Consider the following 22,919-nt stretch of genomic DNA (forward strand, 5'->3'; position numbering starts at 1 on the left):
TTGACAAAGTCTCGATACGTTCATTCACCTTCTCCTGCCATCAAGGCAGAGGGAAATTCAAAATGGCGTTAAATGGGGGAGAGCTAGGGCACTAAGGAGGTCGGATTAAACGCTCTCCTGGCGGGAATAACAACTGAAGCTGTTTACCCGTGAGGGATGGGAGATGTGCAGGGCTTGGTACTGCACCCCAGAATATTAACTGCTGTCAGGAAAGGTGAGTTAACGTTGGAGTAACGCTGACTATGTTGTTTAATCTTGGAAAGTTGGAAATGTTGTCATTGCAATGCGTTCCAGGCTTTTCTTACTTTTCCTTTCACAAAAAAAGTGTTTGGGACAAGAGTTTTATTATAAGATATGTAAGATATGTTAGATAACGAGACAATATATGAGTGCCAGCTTTAATTTCTAAAGTTGTAGAATAATCAATTGTCAATGTGTTACAAAACAACTACTAAGTATCACTGCTTGATTTGCCATGGCTCAAATTTATACTGTGGATCAATACTGTCTACTGTCTACAACATGCATATAGAGAGACGATATGGACATAGTCATTCTTGTTATTGTGACAGTTAACGTTACATTTATCATATCTGCTCTCCCCAGCCAAGCTGCACAGGTACGAGGAGGTGTTGAGGTTCTCCCCAGCTGACCTTGAGCGCCTGACTCACCTGTCGGCCAAGGACGTGGGACACCTGGTGAGGGAGGTGTCTGAAGCAGTCCGACAACGGAGTCATGCTGCTACAGGTAAGGCACAGGACACACAAGTAGGGACGTGGGGCATCTAGTCAAACAACATTATTTATTACATAGCAGAGACATAGAGTCTAGATATGATACAAATATGACATCATTTACAAGTACACAGCAGTACCTATACTTGATAACTGTCCTCTGTCCAACCCTAGCATTACAGCTGTTGCTAGGCGACTGCCCAGCTGAGCTGAAGGTCAAGTTCCTCAGCCTGGGCTGTCCAGTTCTGGATGAGTTCCTGCGAGGCGGTGTCCCGTGCCAGGGTCTGACGGAGATCTCAGGAGAGAGCAGTGCAGGGAAGACCCAGTTTGGGCTACAGCTGTGTCTGACTGTGCAGCTGCCAGAGGAATGGGGAGGACTGAATGCAGGTTGGTAAAGATTTCTGTGTTTTTTTAGGCACAGTTCAGAGGGTATAAAAAGTAGCCTGGGTTCCTTCATAAAGTAATGCCATAAAGTATGTTTTACTTGGACTGATTTACTACATATATTATTGCAGTAACAGTTCAGTATCATATATGAACATTCCTTAGCTTCATTTTCTAATCATATGCACACAATCATTGTGATTTGGCCTGTTCGTTGGACTTGATATTTTGCTTTTATGTCTGTTTGATACTCAAGGTGCAGTGTACATCTGTACAGAGGACGCTTTCCCCAGCAAGAGGCTGGCCCAGATGGCTCAACAGTTCCCTACAAGAGGCCTCGCCCCTGTAGAAGTCACCAAGAAAACCAGATTCTCAGACCAAATATTTGTTGAACACACAGCTGACAAGGTATCACTGCTCTGCTCGGGCCATAGAACAATTTTTGATTGAAGCAGATACATTTTTGAATGGGTCTATCAAAATGGCTCCTGATTTTAACATGCACCTTTGCACACTGCATTCAATATCCAAACTTTCTCTGTTCAACAGGACCAGCTGTCCAAATGTATCCAATCCAGACTCCCAATCCTACTGGAGAGAGGAGTTGTAAAGCTTGTTGTAATAGACTCCATCGCAGCACTGTTTCGTGGCGAGTACGAGAGCCGGGAGACAGCCAGGAGGGCGAAGGACCTACAGTCCCTGGGTGCACAGCTGAGGAAAGTCAGCCAGAAGTACAGCGTGCTGGTGGTGTGTATCAACCAGGTAAGTAGGCTGTAGGCCAGGGTAGGGAGTACAGATTCTGAAGCTGTTCGGTTTAATGTCTAACTCTTTACTTTCAGGAGATACAAAAGAATTTGGGATTTGGTTTCAGACTTTGTTGAAAAACACCATTTGAGTTTATGACTGAAAAACTCGCTTTGGCAAAGGTATCTGAAGATAATAATGACAACTTTCAAAAGTTCGTACTTCAGCAAATGAATTATCGTAAACAGTGGCTGCAGCCAACAAAACACAATGTATATAGTGATGCTATACATGAAACATATCTATTAAAATGTCCCCTCTGCCTCTCTGAAGGTGTCAGCTGTTGTTGGCAAAAGAAGAGGAAATGGCAACATCTCAAGGTTGAGTTTACATTTCTAGATTCTATATATTTCCACTTTTGGTAATAGTAATCATAAGAATGTCTGAAGTCAATCCATTGGAATCCAGTTTGGTCAGAGATTCGTTCACAATTGGCTTTTTCACAGAATAACATGTAGGCTTTTTTATAGCCATTTGACCTTTTTGTGACAAGTCGAATATTACTGATGGATGTGTACTACAATGTATGATTTGGTAAAATGTAATGTATCTATCTGTATCTGTATCTATATAGCCGGTATGGTAACACACCGGCTTACTGATGAAGTTTTTAATCCATGTTTTACGCCATTTTGTATTCCTAATCAAATCAACTGCAGGAAGACAAATTCTACCAATTTGATTGTGTATTGAAAGAAACTCAGGTATTCTATCCGTTGTTGTCAGCTCTCAGAAAGTGATCCCAGCTCTGGGTCTGGTGTGGTCCAGTCTGGTGACCACACGGCTGATGGTGACCAGGACGGAGCACACTGTGCAGTGTGCTGACGGCAGCCCTGCTGTGGTACGGAGCCTGGAGGTCCTGTTCTCCCCTCATCTCCCAAACACTACACAGTACTACATAGTAGATGCACAGGGGGTCAAAGGGTTAAGATGACAGGACAAGGATTGTGTATAATTATGACAGGAAAGCATCAGAAGTCATGGAGCTTGGAAGTTGTGTTCTTCTATGTCACACTATGTAGTGGATGTATTGGGGGTCAAAGTGTTAAAACACATGCCTCTCAGTGATTTGACGGAATGAACTTGTATATATTGCGTATGTATCTATATGACTGTACAGTACCAGTGCAAATTTCTGCAGTTCAACCCACACAAGACAGGTGGCAGTTTTGAAATGTCAAAATATAATGTACACGATGTGTAGTATATGACCTTTTTCTTTGCTACTCGGACTGTGTACCTGAGCAAGAAGAAGCATTGTAGCTAAGAGCATACAGAAATAAATATGGTTGAGAACCAAATGAAAGCTGTTCTGGGCTCCATTAGATAATATAAGCACTGATAACTATCTGATATCTGCAAGTACAACCTAAGATGCAGCTTTAGCCACTCACTGTTCACTGGCTGCCAGTCCTTGCAGAGGGGAGTCATCCATTGCAGTGGACTGGACCTTAAGAAGGGATGAATACCGTGCTAACAAAAGTACAGATTGATGGCTTATTTCCTTTCTTCATTGATTAGCACCGGTGGTGATACCAACTAATGCAGACAATTGTTTTTGACCCCCAGACCTTAGTAGAAAGTGGCAGCTATGCATTTAAAATGTTAGCAAAGGTCATTGCACTCACAACTACTTTTGTGTCTTTCAATCATATTCGTGAAGAACCAGTAGATCTGATTTAAGATCTTCCTATAAATGGTCATTATTAATGAATGACATGTCTCAACCATCAAACTGCTGTGCCCTTACTTAATTCTCCACTGATGAGCCAGCAGTTGATAAATCCAGCCAGGGTGAGAAAATATAACACCATATCAGAGTCAGCAATGGCAGTCCAGGACTGGTATGAGTGACAGCATTCAAAGAACTCTGTGGTGATACTAACCATGTCCTGGTGCCATGGCAACAGCACAAGTCCTTGCCACCTGACCTCCATTGTGGACAGGTGCAGTCAGGTCATTCACATCATGGGATGGGTGTTCTGATGTCATTGTTGGTAGCAGAGTTAACTTTGTAAAGCAGACTTGTAAAGTTGACTTTTAACATCACAGAAAATTGCTGCATCCACTGAGCAAATTTGTTTATTTATGTTAAAAAGGAATACAATAATCTAAACAATTTTTGTTGTTTTATGCCCTTGTTGTGTGGAGGTCAAATGTGTTTTGCCCCATCACTCAGAAATGTCCAATGCCAGACCACCCACATTCGTAAAGTCAACATGCCAATCTTCCAAAAATGTAAATTTCTAGATTTCATCCAGCCTGAAGTTCCTTCTGCTCCAGTTGTTAGCAGACAAATGTAGTTTTGTAAACTTAATCAATGCTGCCAGCTCTTCTGTCTGGTCACTCTGGTGTGTGTGGTGTGGAGGTCCTATTGTACCATGGGTCCATAAAGTAAGTTTTTGCAACGTTCCAGCTCAAACCATAGATGCTCAATGTAAGATCAATATGGCAGTAAGATCTTCCACTTAAACGTATACTTGGAGATTACGCCTATGTTCATTGCCAATGTCATTGCAACTGTGTCTGAATCTGATCCTTACCTTACCTTAGTATTGATCAGCATGTTCATGCCACCGACACAGCAGCAACCATCAGTTGACATTTACATTTTCGTGCAAAAGTACTGTTGTCAAATATTGCGGGCACCAGTAGCTATATTCTGGTAAAGCAGAGGAACGAAACGTTGGCACTATCTAAATACTGCAGGCTCCTGATGCTGAATTATCATATTACAGAATTGGAAATGTTGGTGCATGTCTTATCAAATCTTTTTCATGTGTAACAGTACTGTCTTTTACTCTTAATTCTCCCACTTGACTTTTCCCTTTTAAACATTACCTCCCCTATGATTCTTTCTGTTGTCCCTGGATGCAGCTAAATTGGCCTTTATAATCTGACATTCCTTCTCCAGGATATGTCTACGAGGTTTGCATTGATTGATGCAGAGGCTGATAAGGAACTTGCTAGCATCAGACAAATGGTGACAGCTGCTCCTATTACAAAGAATGACTTGTCATGCCTAAATCCTGCATATTTTAATCTAAGACTAGTTCAACTTTAGGATACTAGTAATCTTTTGCTTCAACCAGATTCAAATTCTTCCAACAGTTCCTGGGAATGTGGGTGGACACCTGAAAGTTGTAGTCAGAGTTGCTAATGCATCAGCATGGAGAAGCTTCACCCTAGAAGTGATGTGAATTGAAAAGCTCTCGAGAAAAGGTGTGGCTAACCTAATGGTGAAATTTCTAGGGTTTTACATCACAATGACACTTCAACGAAAGCAGTCAAACACACCAACACCATTCCTCAGGTTCACTTGGTCAAAGGGAACCCTTTATTTGAGTCAGAAAATTGGATTACCAGAAAACCAAAAATGAAATGGTCTGTACATGTACAGTAGGTAAGGGGAGGGGGTGCACGTGCCAGTTATAACTACCTGGATTGCAGTGTGCATGGCTTAACGCCGCCTTTCAGAATTCTAGGGTTCCGACATTCTGAGCGATGCAACACAGGCTGCTAACATCGGAATATGTACATTTACACAATTCAAGACTGGTCTATGACACTTGTTTTACAAATATACATTATTATTGCCCATAAATAGATTTTGTACATAAATCGAGTCCAATTCTTGCAGTTTGAAATAGGCAACATGTTTTGTATACTGAATTCCAAAAATCCAACTACAGCTAAATAGAATTAAAAACAGTACAAACACAAGGTTCTAAGGCCATGTAAAGAATCTGAAGGCAATAAAAATGCATGGCTCCAGCATCGTGGCTAGCAAAAAAACAACAGGAACCACATCTACATCATAATCAAAGCCTGGCATATACTCCCTACGAGGCTGTTAGTAACTACAGAGCGTGCTGACAGTTAGAACAGGAGAAGTACTGACGATGGTTCCTTCCTAGTTGCACTGCCCTTCTGCAGGGCTCCCAGATATCTCATATATACATGCAGGCAATGGCGACCTTACAAGCATACCTTACAGCATGTGTGGATGGGAGCGAGAATCATCCTACTTTTGGCAAGTAGAGAAGAGGGCTCGTTGCACGGATATGGTACAGCTTGCACGCATGCCGAACGGGAAACAACCCCTTCGACACCGGTGCTCGTTATACTAACGTCTATTGCAGACATCGTCAGATATGCAGATCCTCTGACACATCAGTTCTTATGTGGCTTATAGAAAATGTACAGATTTTTCTTTTACCAATTTACAATCTGGTATGTCGGAACTAAGATTCCTATGGTCTGTAATCTGTAGTTTCTCATGACCAACAGTTTATCTTAGCCTAACACTCTAACAATCAACAGTGGGACTGCCGTCTACTTGGCATGATTTGTTACTGCCCTGATTTACGGAGGTCAAAACTATGTTTTTTCTGTTAAATATTTTCCTACATGCTCTGAAAATTACACTTAAAACACCAATTTTCATGACTACGACCTCCAATGCCTGTTCCTCTAGTATCGTACACTGGGTCGCGTCACAGCAATTATCCTATCTCTTCTCTCTCCACCTTTGTTTTTTTTAACCCTTTTCCTCCACCTGTTACATGCACTAAACAGTTTCTTCCCTAGCTGACCTTAACGCCTCCCTTCTGGCAGCTTTGTTTGGTACAGGTCACAACAAGGAGACATGATGGTGTGTGCGGCAGCATCCCTTCCCCTGTGGCACACAGGGCAACATTGAAGTTGGAAGCGTCTACATAGTAAAGGTCAACACTAGCAACGTCATTACAACTTCAGTTCGTTTGCTATTTTAGAAGCAATGTTCTTGAAGCCAATGGAGGTTCCAGAGATGCGCTTGAAGCGCACGCCATTGAGTGAGAGCCGCGGGAGCTTGCAGACCTCCATCTCCCACTGCACGAGGTTGTCGTCCCTCGCGTCCCCGTAGACGCAGAACAGGAGGTACTTCTCCCGCTGTTCGTAATCCACTTGGTTGGCGTCCAAGACCTTGCGAATTTCCTTCATCATCTCGTTGGGGTCCATAGAACTCGTGGTCTTCATGCTCCACGTGAAGCGCAGCGACCGTGGCTTGTCCTTATCTGTCTCTTCAGCAACCGACCTTTCACGGAAAGAAGGACTGATTTCGTCAGTGAGCTACATTCTTATCATGCGGACCAACAAGATGGTATGTGTGGGTGTTAGGGTGTGTCTGTCTAAGGGCTATGTGGAGTGTTACACATATACATGCACAATGAGTTAACTAATTGCAGTACAAATACTCGTGCCTGATTTGTTTTCTTTCCAGTGAAAATTTATGCCAACAGGTGAATCAGAAATGCTAGAGTAACTGAAGGTCTCAGAACGTGTGCAAAATGTGATATCTATCAACATTATAGGTTCGTTGTTGTTAAATCCTCTGAAACAAACTTAAGTTGAAGACAGTGTGGAGAATAGGGGAGACTTCAACCGAAAACTATGCAATCCACTGAACATTAGCAATTTGGATGGATTTGAAATTTTTCTCACATTGAACATTATAGTATTACTTTGCAACACTATGGCGCAGTATGGAATGCAGGTGAGGTGAGTGAACACGGGAGTCCGTCGTCCGGAGAACCCAACAAGGATCATTATACTTACTTTCTGCTAAACTTGGACGACAGCTTACTGAAGAAAGACGTGGAACTTCTACGAGACCCTGTTACGCTATTTGTGTCCATGGGACCGCCCGGGGAGGCCGGGGGTCCATTGTACGTGGCGTGGCGGCGCTCTCGTATGCTGGTCCCGCCGTGGAACGTGCTGCGGTTGACCGTGCCACGGGGAAAGCGTGTTTGTGACGACGGGATGGTGGGAGAAGGTAGCTGATGAGGCCTTTTCCCCGGAGCCGTGCTGGTGGATGGGCAGAAGTAGTAGGTCAGTAAGGAGATTAGTGATGCTGAGGTCTCTTTCACAACATGGACTGGAACACACACACAGAAAACTGACTGCCAGGGAAGTGCTCAGGGGACTGGAAAAGAAAGGTCATTTTGCTGCAAATTGGACAATTTTGAAAGATATAAATTTCAATGTTTAAGCTTCTCTAGATTGTTTGGCAATCGTGAGGCAAAAAGTGTGCTGTTCTTAAAGTATCAATCAGCAACACAGGACACGAGGGCTGAAAACATCTGCAAAAAAAACCAAAAAAATTCCTTGGCCACGATAGAAAACTTTACAATTTGTTCGAATCTTTCAATTTTCTTGAAACAGAGGAAAAACACATTTTTTTTTGCAAACTGGAAGGACTTTTGAGGGGAGGGGAGCTGAAAAAAATAAGGTGAGGTCATGAAATTTTCTTTCAAATCTGGCACTGGAAGACAACCTGAAAAGGGCAGGAAAAATGCAAAAGATGGTCATACAGAGTGGCAGATGTTAGATCGTTATTTGGAGTGCTACTGTGAGGGGTGTTTCAACATAAAAGTGTGCATTATGTGGCAGTTAGCAACCAACTTAAGTCCTTGTACGAGACTGGAACGTGGTAGCATCACACACTGCGTTTCACACAAGCTCTTGTGCATGTCAGCGCGGGATGATATGCTTGCGTTTGTTTGTTTGGCACTTTTTAACGAAGCATAACACAGCCGCTTGTTTCAAGCAAAACTGGTTAAGTCCGGCCTCACCTAGGCCTCAGTCCGGCCAGTGCGTCGTCGATGGGCGGTAGCCCCATAGCCGCAGGGTGGCCTGACGTCGAGGCGGACTTCTGATGCCCCCGTGGTTTAGCCGGCTGAGGCACACTACTTATACTGTACGTCAGTCAGTCCACACACAAAATGCAGCAGCGAGGTGAACCAAGGCAAGCAGGAGGAAAGATGGAGAGCAAGAGACATGGTCAGCATGTCAGAACCACTTAAATGAGAAGACCCAGCGGCAAACAAAAACTACAAAGTGACAAAACTCTACAGTTAAAATGCTACCATCCCTTGGATGCCGAATCGAAAAGTGCAGCTATTTTCATCCTAGGCCACGCAATCTTGATTTCGTGGATGCCATCTATGCATCCCTCATGTTTTGGGCCTGTTCCCCCCAAAAACGCTCCTTAAATGCTTGCACCCCAATTTGAAGCTGCTAAAGATGAAGAAGTGTGCCCTTTGAAAAACTTTTTTTAGAATGAGACAATTTGTTGTAAAATATGCTTTTGCAAAACAGGGATTAAATCAATTTCGTTTTCTGCTTGAAGTCTGTTCAAGATGACATTCTCAAAATCAAGTTTCTGTGGTCTAATCTTTATTAATTACAGAGGAAAACTTGGTTCATGAAACACTTCAACTTCTGTGACAATTGAACATACTCCTGATGTTTTTGAGCATCCAAGGGATCTTTATGATGGGAAAACAATGCAAAAACTGTGATTCAAACAAGGGTGTCCAACTAGTGTTAGGAGAGTTAAGGACAGCGGAAGTTAGTACTAAAGAAAAGGGTTGACCAGACAACCGCTTCTATACTGAGACAGGACAGCTGTGTGGTGTGCGTGGTGTGTATGTGTAGTGTGGACGTACCTTTCTTTGTTTGGAGTTCCAGAGCCCGCTCTGTCGCCAGCATTGATCCCGCCTCTCTCTCCATACACGTATGTATTCCTCCTAGTCATGCTGGGTGGCAACACACTGTTGGGCTGTGAACGGAATTTGCAATCAATCAACAAGATAAATAAAATAGGGAGAAGTTCCTACCCGGACCGAAGATGTTTCTACCTTATGGTCTATACATAAATCCTGGTCACTTAAATGAATGGAAAAACATTTATAAGAATTTGAAATTTTAACGCGAAATATCCCTAGAAATGGATAAATGGTCATCATATCTCACAGCAGGCTTGATACAGTCACAATGAGGGCTGGGTACATTTTTGTTCAATATGTTTTAGTGGTAATAAACCTTGACTCAACAAGAACAACACAGAATCCAGGCCTTCAAACTAGTATTCCTTGAAACTTGGAAAACAGCTTTCCAGCTTTAGAGTGACCAGTGTTAAAACACTGAGAAATAACAGAAAAAAACGGACAAATAATCAGGAATAACAAAAACAGGAAAACTGACACCCAAAATCATGTTGCCATAGATACAAAACTGACGTTTCTGACTCTCTCAGAGTCCCTACTGGACAGCTTGTCTGTCAACTCTGCAGGTAACTTCCACCCCAACACCTTCCTCACAGCCTTCCAGGGGGGTACAGGGGGATAGCAGGGGAACACAGGGGGTATAAAGGTGAAAAATGTTATCAAGAGGCTGTTAAAACTGAAAACATAGCCTGACATCCACCGTTTTCCAGTTTTGATTCCTTCCAAATGGTTGCTACCCTGAAAAACAATGTAGACTCTTTGGCATATGACATAAGTGGAAAACAGGTAGATACCTGGCTACAGAAAACAGGAGATACAAGAACAGAAAGGCATATCAAAAAGACAGGGATGACAGACAAACAAAAAACATTTTCCCAGTTAACCCTCTTACTGTTAAGCCTATTTTTGACAATCCTTGGCACAGAGAGGGTTACGAGACACACTGTGAGTTCTGTAAATTTCAAGGTGGGTTTTCAAGATAAAAAACAATTTGAGTTTGCCACATGAGCACTGGGATCCCGGAATCTAAGAGAATAGTGATTCAGAACACATCATCCAGACCCCAAGTCTGCAAATTGCATGATTTCGGTCCCTGAAGTATTGTTATAAAAGGCAGATGTTGAAAGGTGCTGCCTGCTGTACGACTGCGTGGAGTTATCAGTCAAATTATCTTTGATAACTCTTCCATCATAGCGACGTCTGACCAGCTTACACCCAGATGTTTACCAGGAAGTGTGGCCAGACCAGATGGTAAATTACACATTAATATCTGTCATACTGGAACGCTAATATAAGCCTTTTTCAAGCTATCATCCCATCATTGCAGGTCCTGCCACACTGACCATTACTATGGCGACCAGGTCAGTAACCTTTGTATAAGTATAATGGGTTTGCTTGCAGCATCACACACATGTAGAGCCAGGGCTACCCATCTAATGAAAGGGCTAGCCCTAATAACAAAGTTAAACTAAGGCCACACTAATCTGCTGCTTAAAAAAAAATGTATATATTTAGGTGCAGAGAGTACTTGTTTCCCTAATTGCTACAGTTCTTTGATTTATCAATGCATCAAAAGTTCAGAATTTATTGTTTCAAATACTAACCAGTCTGGTGTGTTGACTCTGTAGCTATCGAAGTGTCTCTTTCCTTTTTAATTTCCATTTCACCAATTTTCTTGCAAAAAGCCAAGCACCAAGAAATTGCATTACCTTAAATCTCCAGAATCATTATCAGATACTTCATGAATAAAACATTCAGAGGGTACCGTGAGGTTACGGACTGTTACCATGGAGACGAAGTGGTTTACCTTAGGCGTTGCAGACTTTTTCCTGTTGGTGGGGTTACTCCCGGGTGTGGAGATGGACCTGTTGGTGACGCTGGGAGACTCCTTCCCGCCTACCGCCCCACTGCTTGACTTCTTGTTCATCGGAGACGCGTTCTCCTTCACGTCGTTCTCCACATTGTGCCGCTTGCTGTACGACGACGTCGAGTTTGCAGCTATGCAGGAAAGGAACGATAAAATCAATTCCTGCGAGGAACTCGTAGTCCAATGCATAGATAAGAACCTACTGGCTTTCATTCTACCTGTAAGAATGCTTTGAAGTTCATTCCAGTTGACACAATAAAGGAAAACCAGTGAAGACAATTCACACGTACTATCTTAAGCAAACTTTAAAACATTCTTCTACCTGAAACAAATCTTGAAATCCTAAATTTGTTAAGTGGTATACAGCTAGGTTGCAAACAGTACTAGTTACTTCTTGGGATTCAAGGCAGGGCTCGAAATTCATATTTGGGAATAGGTGCACTGGTGCACCCAACTCAAAAGATTGGGTGCACAGAAAGAATTTTGGGTGCACCAGATAAAATAAAGTTGAATGTTCTTCAGAAGATAATCACAAAGTTTAACGCTGCTGCTTTTCTTAAGAACTTAAGAACAATCTGTAATTCTATAGCTATCTTCAGAATTTCAAACAAATAATACATTAAATGAAGTACAGCAAAAAGTTATCATGCTGTTTTTTATACTTACATTTCAAGAATATTTTGTATACTGGTGTACAATAGTACCTTAACCCTATAGGCTACAAAAATTTATAGGTGCACCAGTGCACCCACAGTCAAAAATTAGGTGCACAGCTCCAATTTTGGGTGCACTAGGTGCACATGCACCCACTATTTCGAGCCCTGCAAGGTACTGTAAGTCTACTTAGATCCGCAGTATAATTAGATCCGCGGAATCCGCGGCGACCTCTGCGCCGCGAATCAATTTCCCCGCGGATATGTTTATCGTACTTTTGCCCCCCTCCCCACATTTACGAGTGAGCTCGACTTCAGGGAAAAGCGACACATAAACAATGCACGCGATTGTGTAAAACATGACAAACTTTTACACAGTACATACGTGTAAACAAGTGATATTGCATATGATTCGCAGAAGTTTGGCCGAGCGGCGTCGCTACTCCCGACCGCTACACACATGCAGTAGTAATTTACCGAGAAATCAGAAAATAATTATCGAGATACACGCCACAATTTGGGCTTTGCATTGTTGTTACGGGCTTGGGGACGCCGTCTGCCGTTGTACAATCACACTCTTTTGTTTCTTGCTATTGTTATGCTTGCAAACAATCGATATCGGTGCCTCTGACATATGTTGATCTCATTAAAAACCTGTTTTTCAAGAAAGCGAGCAAAAATACGTAAAGAAAAACAAAATTTTCACCCGAGCATTTGAGTCCCTACGCTGTGATTTGCCGCCATTTGCCGCCATTCGTGGTCGTATTCGGTGAAGAATCTATTCCTTTAATTTTTTTCCCGTGAAAATTCTGCTTACGTAGCGTAGATGACTCGTATTTTACGCCGTGCTTTTACTTCAAAATACGGCGCGCTGGGGTAGCGGCAGGGCCGGGCTGGGCCGCCATCTTTGTTTACTCATGTTTACGGCTTGTTCTAAGCGCTGATTGGTTCGCGTCAGAAAAACTGTGCTCTGATTGGTTGACTGCAAGATTTCACGTGATCGGCGGGAATTCCCCGTCACAGTTTCGGCGTAGACCGCATTTTGTGACGATTTTGAAGCAGTTTTGTAACGACCTTCGTAACATTTTTTATTTTTAAAAATTGAACAAGCATTTTCTGATGGCAGTATTCAGTTGTTGTTTTTTCTACTCATCGCCCAGCGCGAATTTAGAACCACCGCGGATTTTCCATTTGCCCGAAACCGCGGATTTTAGGCCCCGCGGATCTAAGTAGACTTACAGTAATAAAATCCAGTGAGGAGCAATTAAATCCGCAGAATATGCTGATGAATCAGGTGATGTATATTTACCGATAAGTGTCTTTTACTGAATACAACATTGTACATATTACACATACCAAATGTGGTTATCAGACACAACATGCTGAGCTGAACTACATTGCTACTTTGAAGGGTTACAACAGGCAGTGTGGAAGGATGTAACAGGGGGACACAACACAACAATGGTAAGGGGTGGATGTGGGAGGGGGGTGTGACGACACTGACGTACATAATGGAATTATGCAGAGACAATATTATAACCTACACAGGTGTTAATAACGACCCCACTCTCACTTTCTGAGTTGTTATTGGACTGGTCTGATTAGTTGACTGAAATGGTTGTTTTGACACTGCGAATGATTGACAGGACAGCAACAGGTCCATGAAATGTGATCTGTCCCTGCCATGTTACATCCTGGCACCATACCAACAGTTCCCACACAAAAGGTTACCTCAGCAAAAGGTCACACACTCCCATATTAGGCCACACTACCGCCAAACAAATTATTGTAAACAAAACATTGCAGGAATATATAGTTTTCTTAACATGTTCATAAGATAAACTGGAACTGAACAGTGTCAATCTTAGGCAAACCTAAATCTAGCGTATGACGTACATTTTGAGGTTGGGATTTTCGTCTGTTCCCGCCCACTTGACTCTGGAAGATAGGATGAGGAGGATTAGCAATACATCTGACAAACAACAAAGAAAAACCACTTCCTACATCACCTTTCAACCTGACATGGCTCCCAAAGGAGCTGCAGTGGAGATTATTATTACTTGATATGTGGAATGTAATTTGGTGCCCCTTCTGGGGACTGATCGGTAATACGAGGGAATTGTCAGTCGCGTCACGTCTCTGCATAATTCACCGTTCTTCGGGAAAGTGGGAGGCACACGACTCAGCACCAGGAAGTGCTGAACGGGAAACGGAGAGTCAACAATGACATCCGCAAACAAACGCAGAAAAAAAAGGAAGTGCAACACTCGAGCTAAGGATATCTGACAAAATGTCAAAAGAAATGAAAATGGGAAGACAGGTGAGCTCACGCTTCTCGTCTTGGTACTTACTGCCATGGCTGATCCTTCGCTGCTTCTGGTTGGTGGAGACGGACCGTACCACCTTGGTTGCATGGGAGGGTGAGTCCTTGGAGGCGGTGTTGAGGTCGGAGGACGGTCTGGATGGTCGTGAGGGGGCCTGAAGGGAGAGGCTGCTGCCTGAACGAGAGTCCGTGCCTTCCAACTGTAACATACACCCAACACCACAAACTCGCTAACATGCACCATGCGAACAGAGGCTACAGGGAACAGAGCACCGCGGCGCAGCCCACCACCAGAGGCAGGGGGGAGAGCAGGCTCAGATATTTAATGCATTAGTATCATTGAGATGAAGGCAGGGTCTCTACTGGGGAAGTTTGCACAATGTTGCAAGGTGCATACAGTGTCATTATATATGATATGATGGGAGAAATACAGCATAAATATCCACGTCCTTTGAATACAACTGGAAAAGAAGACCTCAAAATCTACATTAAGCTTTTTTCTCTACACACTTTTCAAGAGTTTATGATGCATCAATGACTACATAGGGCTGCATTTCTCCCTCTCATTACACATTTGTCAGTGTTCTACAGAAATGCGTTCTGTTTAGGTTAAAACTACAATACATGGAGCACAATGTCAGTTTGCACTCACACATCGACACCTTGCATTCACAACCTTCGTCACGACATAACAACCAGCCACAGGCCAGGATACTAAAGCATAAGCTACCTTACATCTTTTTCTGTCCAGGCGAATACTTACTACATTGTACTTGTCTGGCAAACAGGAACTGCCACTATAATGTTACAGGTGCAACGTTTGTTAAACGTTTTAGTGAGAGTGGCAAGGAACATAAAAGTACTTACCTCACTAGTTTTGTACCCTAAGAGTAAGTAAGTAGCCATGATTTCGTCATACTTCTGGCTCTTCAAAGAGTCTTCTATATCTTTCCGTGAGTAGTTCATTGATAAAAGGAGTTCTATGGAAAGAGAAAACATAAAAGAGTTGGTAGCTGTTGGGAGTAAAAACTGGGATCTGGTGCAAGAAAAGTCCATGTGAAAAGCTACAAACACTACCAAAATCTCACTACACATATATATATATATATATACTACAGAAAAAAATATTCAAAAGTTTCATCCAACATTCAACATGCACCACTGGAATTGTTTGCACACACTGACCGGCATTCACTTTTGTTAACTGTTAAGGGGTGCTCTCTAAAAGTATGATTATATCATTACTTCTCCACTTGCTAGGTCTGTAGGTTTTTCCCCCTGAATGTTGTTAAAACATGCTGACTACAGAAACAGACTAACTTTGATGTCCTGGTCCGTTCCCTTGGCAGACAAGAAGGACATGCTTTAGTAACATACAGAAGTTAGGGGGAGATGGAGGTTAACAGTTAAAGGAACTGCCAACGGTTCCTGGCTACAATACTACGTGTAACCGACAAAAGCCTTTAGTATAATACAGTCTATGCTGAAGATGAGAAGGTTCTGCCAATTGCAACAGAACTATAGGAGATTAAGCTTTTTAGAGGTATCCTTTCCTCTCTGTTCAAAACACTATTTGACTCTTCCTTGACTGTATGGACCCATCATTCTGTGTGTTTACCCACATTTACAAGAATGCTATAACAGACAGCAGTACTGAAAACAGCAGTGCCCAAAGGAGGGTTAGGCTGATCAACACAAGGTAAAGCATTGGATTGACAAGAGATATCTGAAAGACAGGTGTTGCTCACTTGGCGGATTGAATTGACAGAAACTGAAATCAATAGACAGTTATACGCCCCTTTCCAGTTACCGGAATGGGGTTATGTAACTCCTGGGACTTCTGCTAGTTTTGAGCAGCAGGTCTAGAGCTGATCGGTTGGCTGGGCCCAGGTTATTATCCACAGTCTCATGAACATGATCTCAGGATGTCTGCGTGGGGAAACTACAGGGCATGCTTATCAGAGGGGATCTAACAATGAGCAGAGAACCAGCATCAATAATTTACGATTCTGTCCCTCACCCCAGCCCTGGAACAGGATGCAAGGATACAAAACTCAACTTGACTCTGAGCAGCTATAAACATACTGTCATCATTGAAGTAAATATGTTTTCAGCTACAGGAGAAGGAATTTTTCCACACAAAATCAATGAACGTCAATTAAAGCTGTTACCGATGCAGGTTCAAATTGTCCAGCTCATGTTTCATGCATATCAATTATCACTCCAGATTGAATCAAAGCATGGCAAGTTGCCATTTTCTGTTCTTTCCAACTTTCTGACTTAACTATCATCAAGGAAAGATCATCTTTGTTTTATAGCAGGATTGGACGCAGGTTATGTACAAACAAAAACAGACAGTCCCTTTTTCCTGTTCTTTTAAAATGTCCAACTTGTAAGCACTAGGGAAAACGTCATTTGCTTTTCAGAGCGGCAGGATTGGACACAGGTTACACAGGTTATGTACAAACAAAAAGAGAGAGTCCATTGTCTGGCTCTGAAATACTCACTGACTGATTCTTCTGGATCGAATGGGAGCAGGCAAAGGCAGGACGAAAGGGGGTGGACATGTTAAAGATTATATGAGCACTCAGAGTCAGGAATTAGTACAGACACAACGGAGGGATTCACTCCGATTGGATCTGGCATTACATAAAAAAACAAGAATGGATAACAATCACACATGTACAGGCAATGAAAAAAATAGGGCTCTAATCTGTTGGCAGTTCATGGACTTCACCCCCTTCGCTTCCTCATCTATCAACAAACACTGTCATAAGTACCTGGGTTATACTGCCCTAGGTCACTCTACTTCAGCTCTTAAATTCTCAGGGGTCCATTTTCTTATACAATATATATCTATATCTATAGCTCATCTTACGAAATATTGTGCATCAGGGCACACAAACTTGATTTTATGGATGACATATGTGCACTCTCTGATTTTTTCCTATTTTCCTTTAAAAATGTAAATCCTTATGAAAGACAGTCATAACAAACATCAATGCTCACATCCCACTAAAACGTTGCCACACAAGAATCTAAGGCTCAAGATAATGTCATCCATAAAATCAACTTTGTGCGACTTAATGACACCTTTCATGCATATCTGGTTTCATTACTTTTGCTGTAATATCACAAGCATACTGGAGTATTACTAGCTGTTTCAATATATCATTATGCTACTTAATGATGTTCACTTACAAGTTGGAAAGACAGTGGGGGTTTGCAACATTGGTTTTTTTTTCATTCCTTAGGCCACGCCAATTTATTTTGTTGCTTCTCGGAATAGCCTGTCCTGCTATTCCCAATTTTACTATTTGTTCAGTTGTAAAACTCAATAGCTACCATAGTAGATTATAGAGGCCTGCACATAACTAAAAAGTGTGGTCATATTGATCATAAGTTATAATTTTTCATTTATCAAAACTATTTCTCAATATCAATCCATATATTACATGGCAAAAGGTAATTTTGTTACTGAAATGATAGTACTGTACTAGATCATAGAAAAGGGTGCATTGCATAAAATGAGCCATACAAAGCTGAAATTTGAATAATCCTCTTATTCTTTATGTTAGGTAAACCCTTATCTTTACCCCAGACTATTTGCAAAAAAATTTTTTTTTTTTTCACCCTGTCGCTCCAATTTTTTCCTGAAAAAATCTGAGAAGCAACAAATTAAATTGGTGTGGCTTGACATGAAGATACTGCTGAATGTACAGTAAGATTTCACATGTCAACTAGACAGCAAGCTTTCTTAATTGAATCTTCAATGTTCCTTATATCTTAATGTCTGTCACAGCTTTTTGAGATACTGTATGCGCTTTTGACAATATTTTCCACAGCCCCAGTGTCAATCCAGACTAGAAGTAACCGAAATCACTTAAGATATGCTTTAGTCTATGAAGAAGGCAAAATGAAATTCTCCAAAATGATCCACCTTGTAGGTCCTTACCTATTCTCTTGGGGTCACTCCAGTCAGGGTCAGGTTCTCGGTATGGCTTCAAGTCATCATCATCATAACCTACATTCATCCATCTGTCCCGCATTATTGCCTGTAGAACAGCGGTAAGAGACCACCGTTATCAGAACAGCAGTGAGGGACCACTCTAACCCCACAGTGGTAGAAGCCAGCAAATTTATTATAATAAACACACTAAATGAAACATATTCCTTGCTGAGTAATGCTTCCACATTTATCTGCTTGTAACACAAATTGATTCAACAAACAAGTAACAATGTACACACTCATACAAACATACTGTGACCTATCAACCAGTACTAAATCTGCTGGCTTATTTTTCTCTTGGTTGCAAATTCGGTCTATTAATTTTCCTCCTCTACCTCAGTGTCAGGTTCTGTACATAATTCCCACCTCCCTTTTTTTCAGAATGCATGCTTTTCTTTGCAGCATTTTCAAAGTACACTGATGGTCTAGTGCATAAAACATGTCATGCCCATGTTTAACTAACTGAACCTGTTGTTCATAACTCTCACATGCATCAGTCAACACATCTTCATATCATTCCAAATAGAACTGAAAGCCTGACAGCCTTCTTACTTAGAAGAAAAATTGTGAGCACATCAAACTTACAGTATCGTCTGGTCATGCAAAAAATACAATTGGTCAAAATTCATCTTATTACACAGTATAGTCCTACAAGCATGAAGCAACAAACTACAAATTTACTTCAAAATCCTATAGTTATTTCCAGTACCTTTTTCTTAAACCAGTGGGCCTTGTGCCCTCCTGGTCTTTCCTCACTATCCTCCTGCGGCAAAGAAAAACCAAGCTACAGAGACGGCAACCAAAAACACACATTACACTAAAACACATTGTTGCCTCTACCTTTTGCTAACATAAAGTGGTAAAAAAAGAGGAAACTTAAAAAAGTGCCTTTGTCAACAATTTAAGATCTACTGTGACAGGACAAGGGAGTATTCAAAACAAAAGAAAGAGTGACTTACTTCTAATGACCCTCTCTTCATCGGATTTAGGACCAGAAACCTTTTTAACAGGTTCTCGCAGTCGGTAGACATGTAGAATGGAATGCGGTACTTTCCTCTTAGCACCCGTTCCCGCAATTCCTGTAGAAAACGTTAAACAATCAGTAGTCATCACAAAACTGTCACTTGAATAGTTTATTCCTGTAAGAAAAGTAGGTTTCATTTCAATAAAATGGTGATGTGGGGAATGAGTTGCAAATCTAGTCAACAAATTATGAAGGGCTCGTACCAACAACATCCGAATTATCTACTTGAACCACCACCTACTAAATCTATTTAAGTGGTCATACCTTATAAAACTGTTTCCTTTACTCCTACTAACAAATAAACATTTATTTCTGTGTGATTTCTATGGTGATAACTGTTGATTTTCCTGCACCACCAGTCAGTAACAGGTGCCTGTTGAATGATTGATAGCCAGACACTGACATGTCCTCCCATAACAGGAAACTGGACCCCAGAAAACATTGTTTCTATGGTGTATCTAGAAGGATAACCATCCAAACAGCTGGCAGGACTGTACCACTACCAGGTGACCTTGGCAATGGAAGGGGGGTCTACCCTACAGTTACCACCTGTCAATCACTTAAAGAGGCTAAAATAGTTATGTGTAGATTATTACATTTCAGGCTCTGGGTTTGGAAGCTCTTCTTGCCTCTAAGGACATTTTTGTTTTTAATGCCCATCAACTGTAATAACATGAGTGACCCTTTCAGAAAAACCACAGTCATTGACATTCTTTCCAAGCTTCAGCGGCACCTAGTAAAATCCTTGTTTGACAGCCATTTCAGTCTTGCAAATCCTGCTCTATACTCACGCTTTGTGATTTCTTATGATGTGAGGATAATGATACTGAACAGAATTGCTTTCTGAGAGAAGTAAGAGAGTCATCTACATAAAGTGCATCATCTCTCACTCAACAAGGAGGGAGGACCATATTGTCTCCTGCTTTCACATCACTATGGTCACCTGTCACGAAGTGAGTGGGTCTGTTTGTCAAATTGAAAATTTCAGACATGACTTGTTGTTTTAACATAGATGAGCTTACATTCGGGTTCCAGTCTTTCCCTTTTATCGACAACACAGACTTCATCTTTGCCTCTTGACCTTACCTTCAGGTTCTGGCCGTCAAACGGCAAGGACCCGCTGACCAGCGTGTAGAGAATGACGCCCAGACTCCAGACGTCCACCTCAGGACCGTCGTACTTCTTCCCCTGGAAGAGCTCGGGAGCGGCGTAGGGCGGGCTCCCACAGAACGTGTCCAGCTTGTTCCCTGGGGTGAACTCATTGCTGAACCCAAAGTCGGCAATCTTGATATTCATGTCTGAATCTAGCAGCAGATTCTCAGCCTGGGAAATAATACAAGAATTCATAAGTTTTGAAAATGTTTTTATTTGCTTTAGCTTGTACCCACCAGGGAATTCTATCACATTGAAGAAAGCTATTGAGCAGGACAACTTTGTGAGGCCATCTATCAAAACCTATCAAACATTGCTAAACTGAGGCAGGGTACAGTACAGACCTCCACAGGCTGATACACCTTTTCAATATTATCAACATCAACTTATTCCTCAGCTGTCAATTGAAATTCTGACTTCTTTCCACATTTATGAGTTGACTATGCTAATATCCATGTTATCACAGCTACACAGGTATGGCACTTTTACACAACAATACACAAAATCAATTGCTCCTAATCCTTTCTGACAACATCACACTGTTTCTCATTTTACAACTTGTTGGAAAGCATCACAACACAGCAGGAGATGCTCTACTATTGATACATCTGCAGTTAGCAGGGCAAAGTGTCACTACGACTGGGCACATCTCCAACTACCAATATCCAGAAATAGCTTAAACAACTACGCAGGCAAACCACACGGCCATTTCAACGCCCTTTTAAGTCTGCCATGTTTTGAAAATGGTACAAATGCATCAGAACAGAGCTGATATATGAACTGAGGGCAATATGCTAATCTAAGAAAGTGGCTGTACATCATTCAAATCTTTATTTTTGTCTTGCATTTCTATGTTTTTGTTGTGAATTTCTATTATATTCATTCCTACAACGTTCTGTGCTGTCTTTATATGTCTTTCTAAATCAATTATTGATTCTCTAATTGCATATAATTTTTACGGACTGAAATGAAACAAAACAACATTTAGAATTATACTTATCTTGCAAGGAAGAAAGCTTTTAGATGTTGGGCTGGATTGTTGGGCGCTATTGTACATTTGTCTTTTATGCAATGAACAAGCTGAATATCAGCAGGATATTCTCATGTGAACAATATGACCTGAAAGGTCTGGATTTGGTGACATACAGCTGTCATCACCCCCTGAATACATAATGGGCAAAGAGGCGATCATGCAGGGCAGTTTTCAAGCCATCTAGAGCTGACCTATAATTCAATCGTCCTTTCTCCTTTCCTGCTAAGGTTCAGGCAGCGAAAACATGGGGCAAAGGAATTTGGCTAAGGAATAATCAATTACTGGTAATGCTTCCCTGCAAATGTCATCAGAGTTCAGATATTTTGCTCTGTGGAGCACATGCTGAACACTCACCTTGAGATCTCTATGCACCACACGTTTTTGATGACAATACTGTACAGCAGAAACTATCTGTAAGGCAAGAAATGTGACATCAGTTTCACCTAACATCAAATTGGCAGCTTTGTGTCTCATATGCTCCACTCACTCATGACATGGATATTTAATTGATTTCTTTTATTTTGCAAAAGAAAATGCATCATAAAAAGAAATAAACTTTGTGAAGAGTATTGATAAACGGTTTCGGAGAGAATACTAAAATTGAGATAAATTAGGAGGCTGAGACCAGTTATTGTAAGAGACAGTCATCATTGCCTCAGAGATATGCCCTGGTTGGCTAGGAATCTATAAATAGGCTATAATGCGCACTAATGGGTTATAATGGCAACCTTTCCAGTGGCATTTGGATTGTACTAGGATTGGTAACTGCAACCATCTGAAAAAGTTGCAATTTCATATTTCAGGTGCTATTGAAACAAGTCGGTAAGATATTAAGTACACATGCTGCCGAAACTGGTAATTATCCAGATGATAATGCAACTCTAAATGATCATTGAACAATTGACTATATTTCTAGTGAAATGATATTCAGGCACAGACATCTGAACCTTTCATATTTTCATATTTTAGTTGCTTACAAAACTCTACAGCAGGGCAGTTACGGACATGTTATATTATCTGTGAAGATATGAGGAACTTTTTCTACCTGTCTGAATTTGGCCCTGGCTTCCTTTTCTTTCATTCTACCGTGGGCTACAAGGTAGTCAAACACCTCACCTGGAAGGAAAAAGATATACTGTCAGTATATGTCTGTCAGAGAAATAAAATTTGTACTGAAATTTGTCTTGACGCATCAACCTGGTAACAAAGATGTCTGAATTTGTTAAACAGCTTAACTTTTAAAAAGTTGTTAATGGCAGAGAAAATCCAAGCCTATTGATTATAATTAATCAAAAATGAAAAAGCCAAGTGTTGTTAACAACAAAGTAACATTTGTTGAGTCTAATATCAGTAGCCAGTGATTAATGATAAATCAACTGTTACGTA

The 22,919-nt window shown here is 41.4% G+C and overlaps 2 protein-coding genes across 16 annotated transcripts in view; one reads left to right on the plus strand and one right to left on the minus strand.

Annotated features, from left to right (window-relative positions):
- The first annotated feature begins 59 nt into the window (after positions 1-59).
- Positions 60-3,252, plus strand: LOC136433145 (DNA repair protein XRCC3-like). The gene is made up of 7 exons (XM_066425017.1): positions 60-214; positions 607-747; positions 909-1,121; positions 1,375-1,526; positions 1,668-1,880; positions 2,196-2,242; positions 2,649-3,252. Exons 1-7 carry the CDS (start codon positions 157-159, stop codon positions 2,854-2,856), a joined length of 1,032 nt encoding a protein of 343 aa, XP_066281114.1. The 5' UTR covers positions 60-156; the 3' UTR covers positions 2,857-3,252.
- A 1,970-nt stretch (positions 3,253-5,222) lies between these two features.
- LOC136433139 (MAP/microtubule affinity-regulating kinase 3-like) overlaps positions 5,223-22,919 on the minus strand; it is a 37,807-nt gene continuing 20,110 nt past the window's right edge. The window contains exons 6-21 of one of the 15 annotated variants that reach the window (XM_066424994.1): positions 22,579-22,649; positions 21,888-21,944; positions 20,435-20,671; positions 19,284-19,403; positions 19,034-19,108; positions 18,271-18,370; positions 16,823-16,834; positions 15,183-15,295; positions 14,344-14,515; positions 13,889-13,930; positions 11,280-11,470; positions 9,986-10,069; positions 9,413-9,525; positions 8,537-8,659; positions 7,521-7,769; positions 5,223-7,017 (exon numbers count right to left, since the gene is read on the minus strand). In XM_066424994.1, the coding sequence (XP_066281091.1) occupies positions 6,669-7,017; positions 7,521-7,769; positions 8,537-8,659; positions 9,413-9,525; positions 9,986-10,069; positions 11,280-11,470; positions 13,889-13,930; positions 14,344-14,515; positions 15,183-15,295; positions 16,823-16,834; positions 18,271-18,370; positions 19,034-19,108; positions 19,284-19,403; positions 20,435-20,671; positions 21,888-21,944; positions 22,579-22,649 (2,108 nt within the window). In that variant the 3' untranslated portion in view covers positions 5,223-6,668. Of the gene's footprint in view, positions 7,018-7,520; positions 7,770-8,536; positions 8,660-9,412; positions 9,526-9,985; positions 10,070-11,279; positions 11,471-13,888; positions 13,931-14,343; positions 14,516-15,182; positions 15,296-16,822; positions 16,835-18,255; positions 18,371-19,033; positions 19,109-19,283; positions 19,404-20,434; positions 20,672-21,887; positions 21,945-22,578; positions 22,650-22,919 lie in introns of all 15 variants that reach the window. The other 14 variants (XM_066425000.1, XM_066424996.1, XM_066425002.1 and 11 more) reach the window with 14 other exon arrangements.

The sequence above is a fragment of the Branchiostoma lanceolatum genome, chromosome 4 (assembly GCF_035083965.1).
Source record: "Branchiostoma lanceolatum isolate klBraLanc5 chromosome 4, klBraLanc5.hap2, whole genome shotgun sequence".
NCBI classification, from domain to species: domain Eukaryota; kingdom Metazoa; phylum Chordata; class Leptocardii; order Amphioxiformes; family Branchiostomatidae; genus Branchiostoma; species Branchiostoma lanceolatum.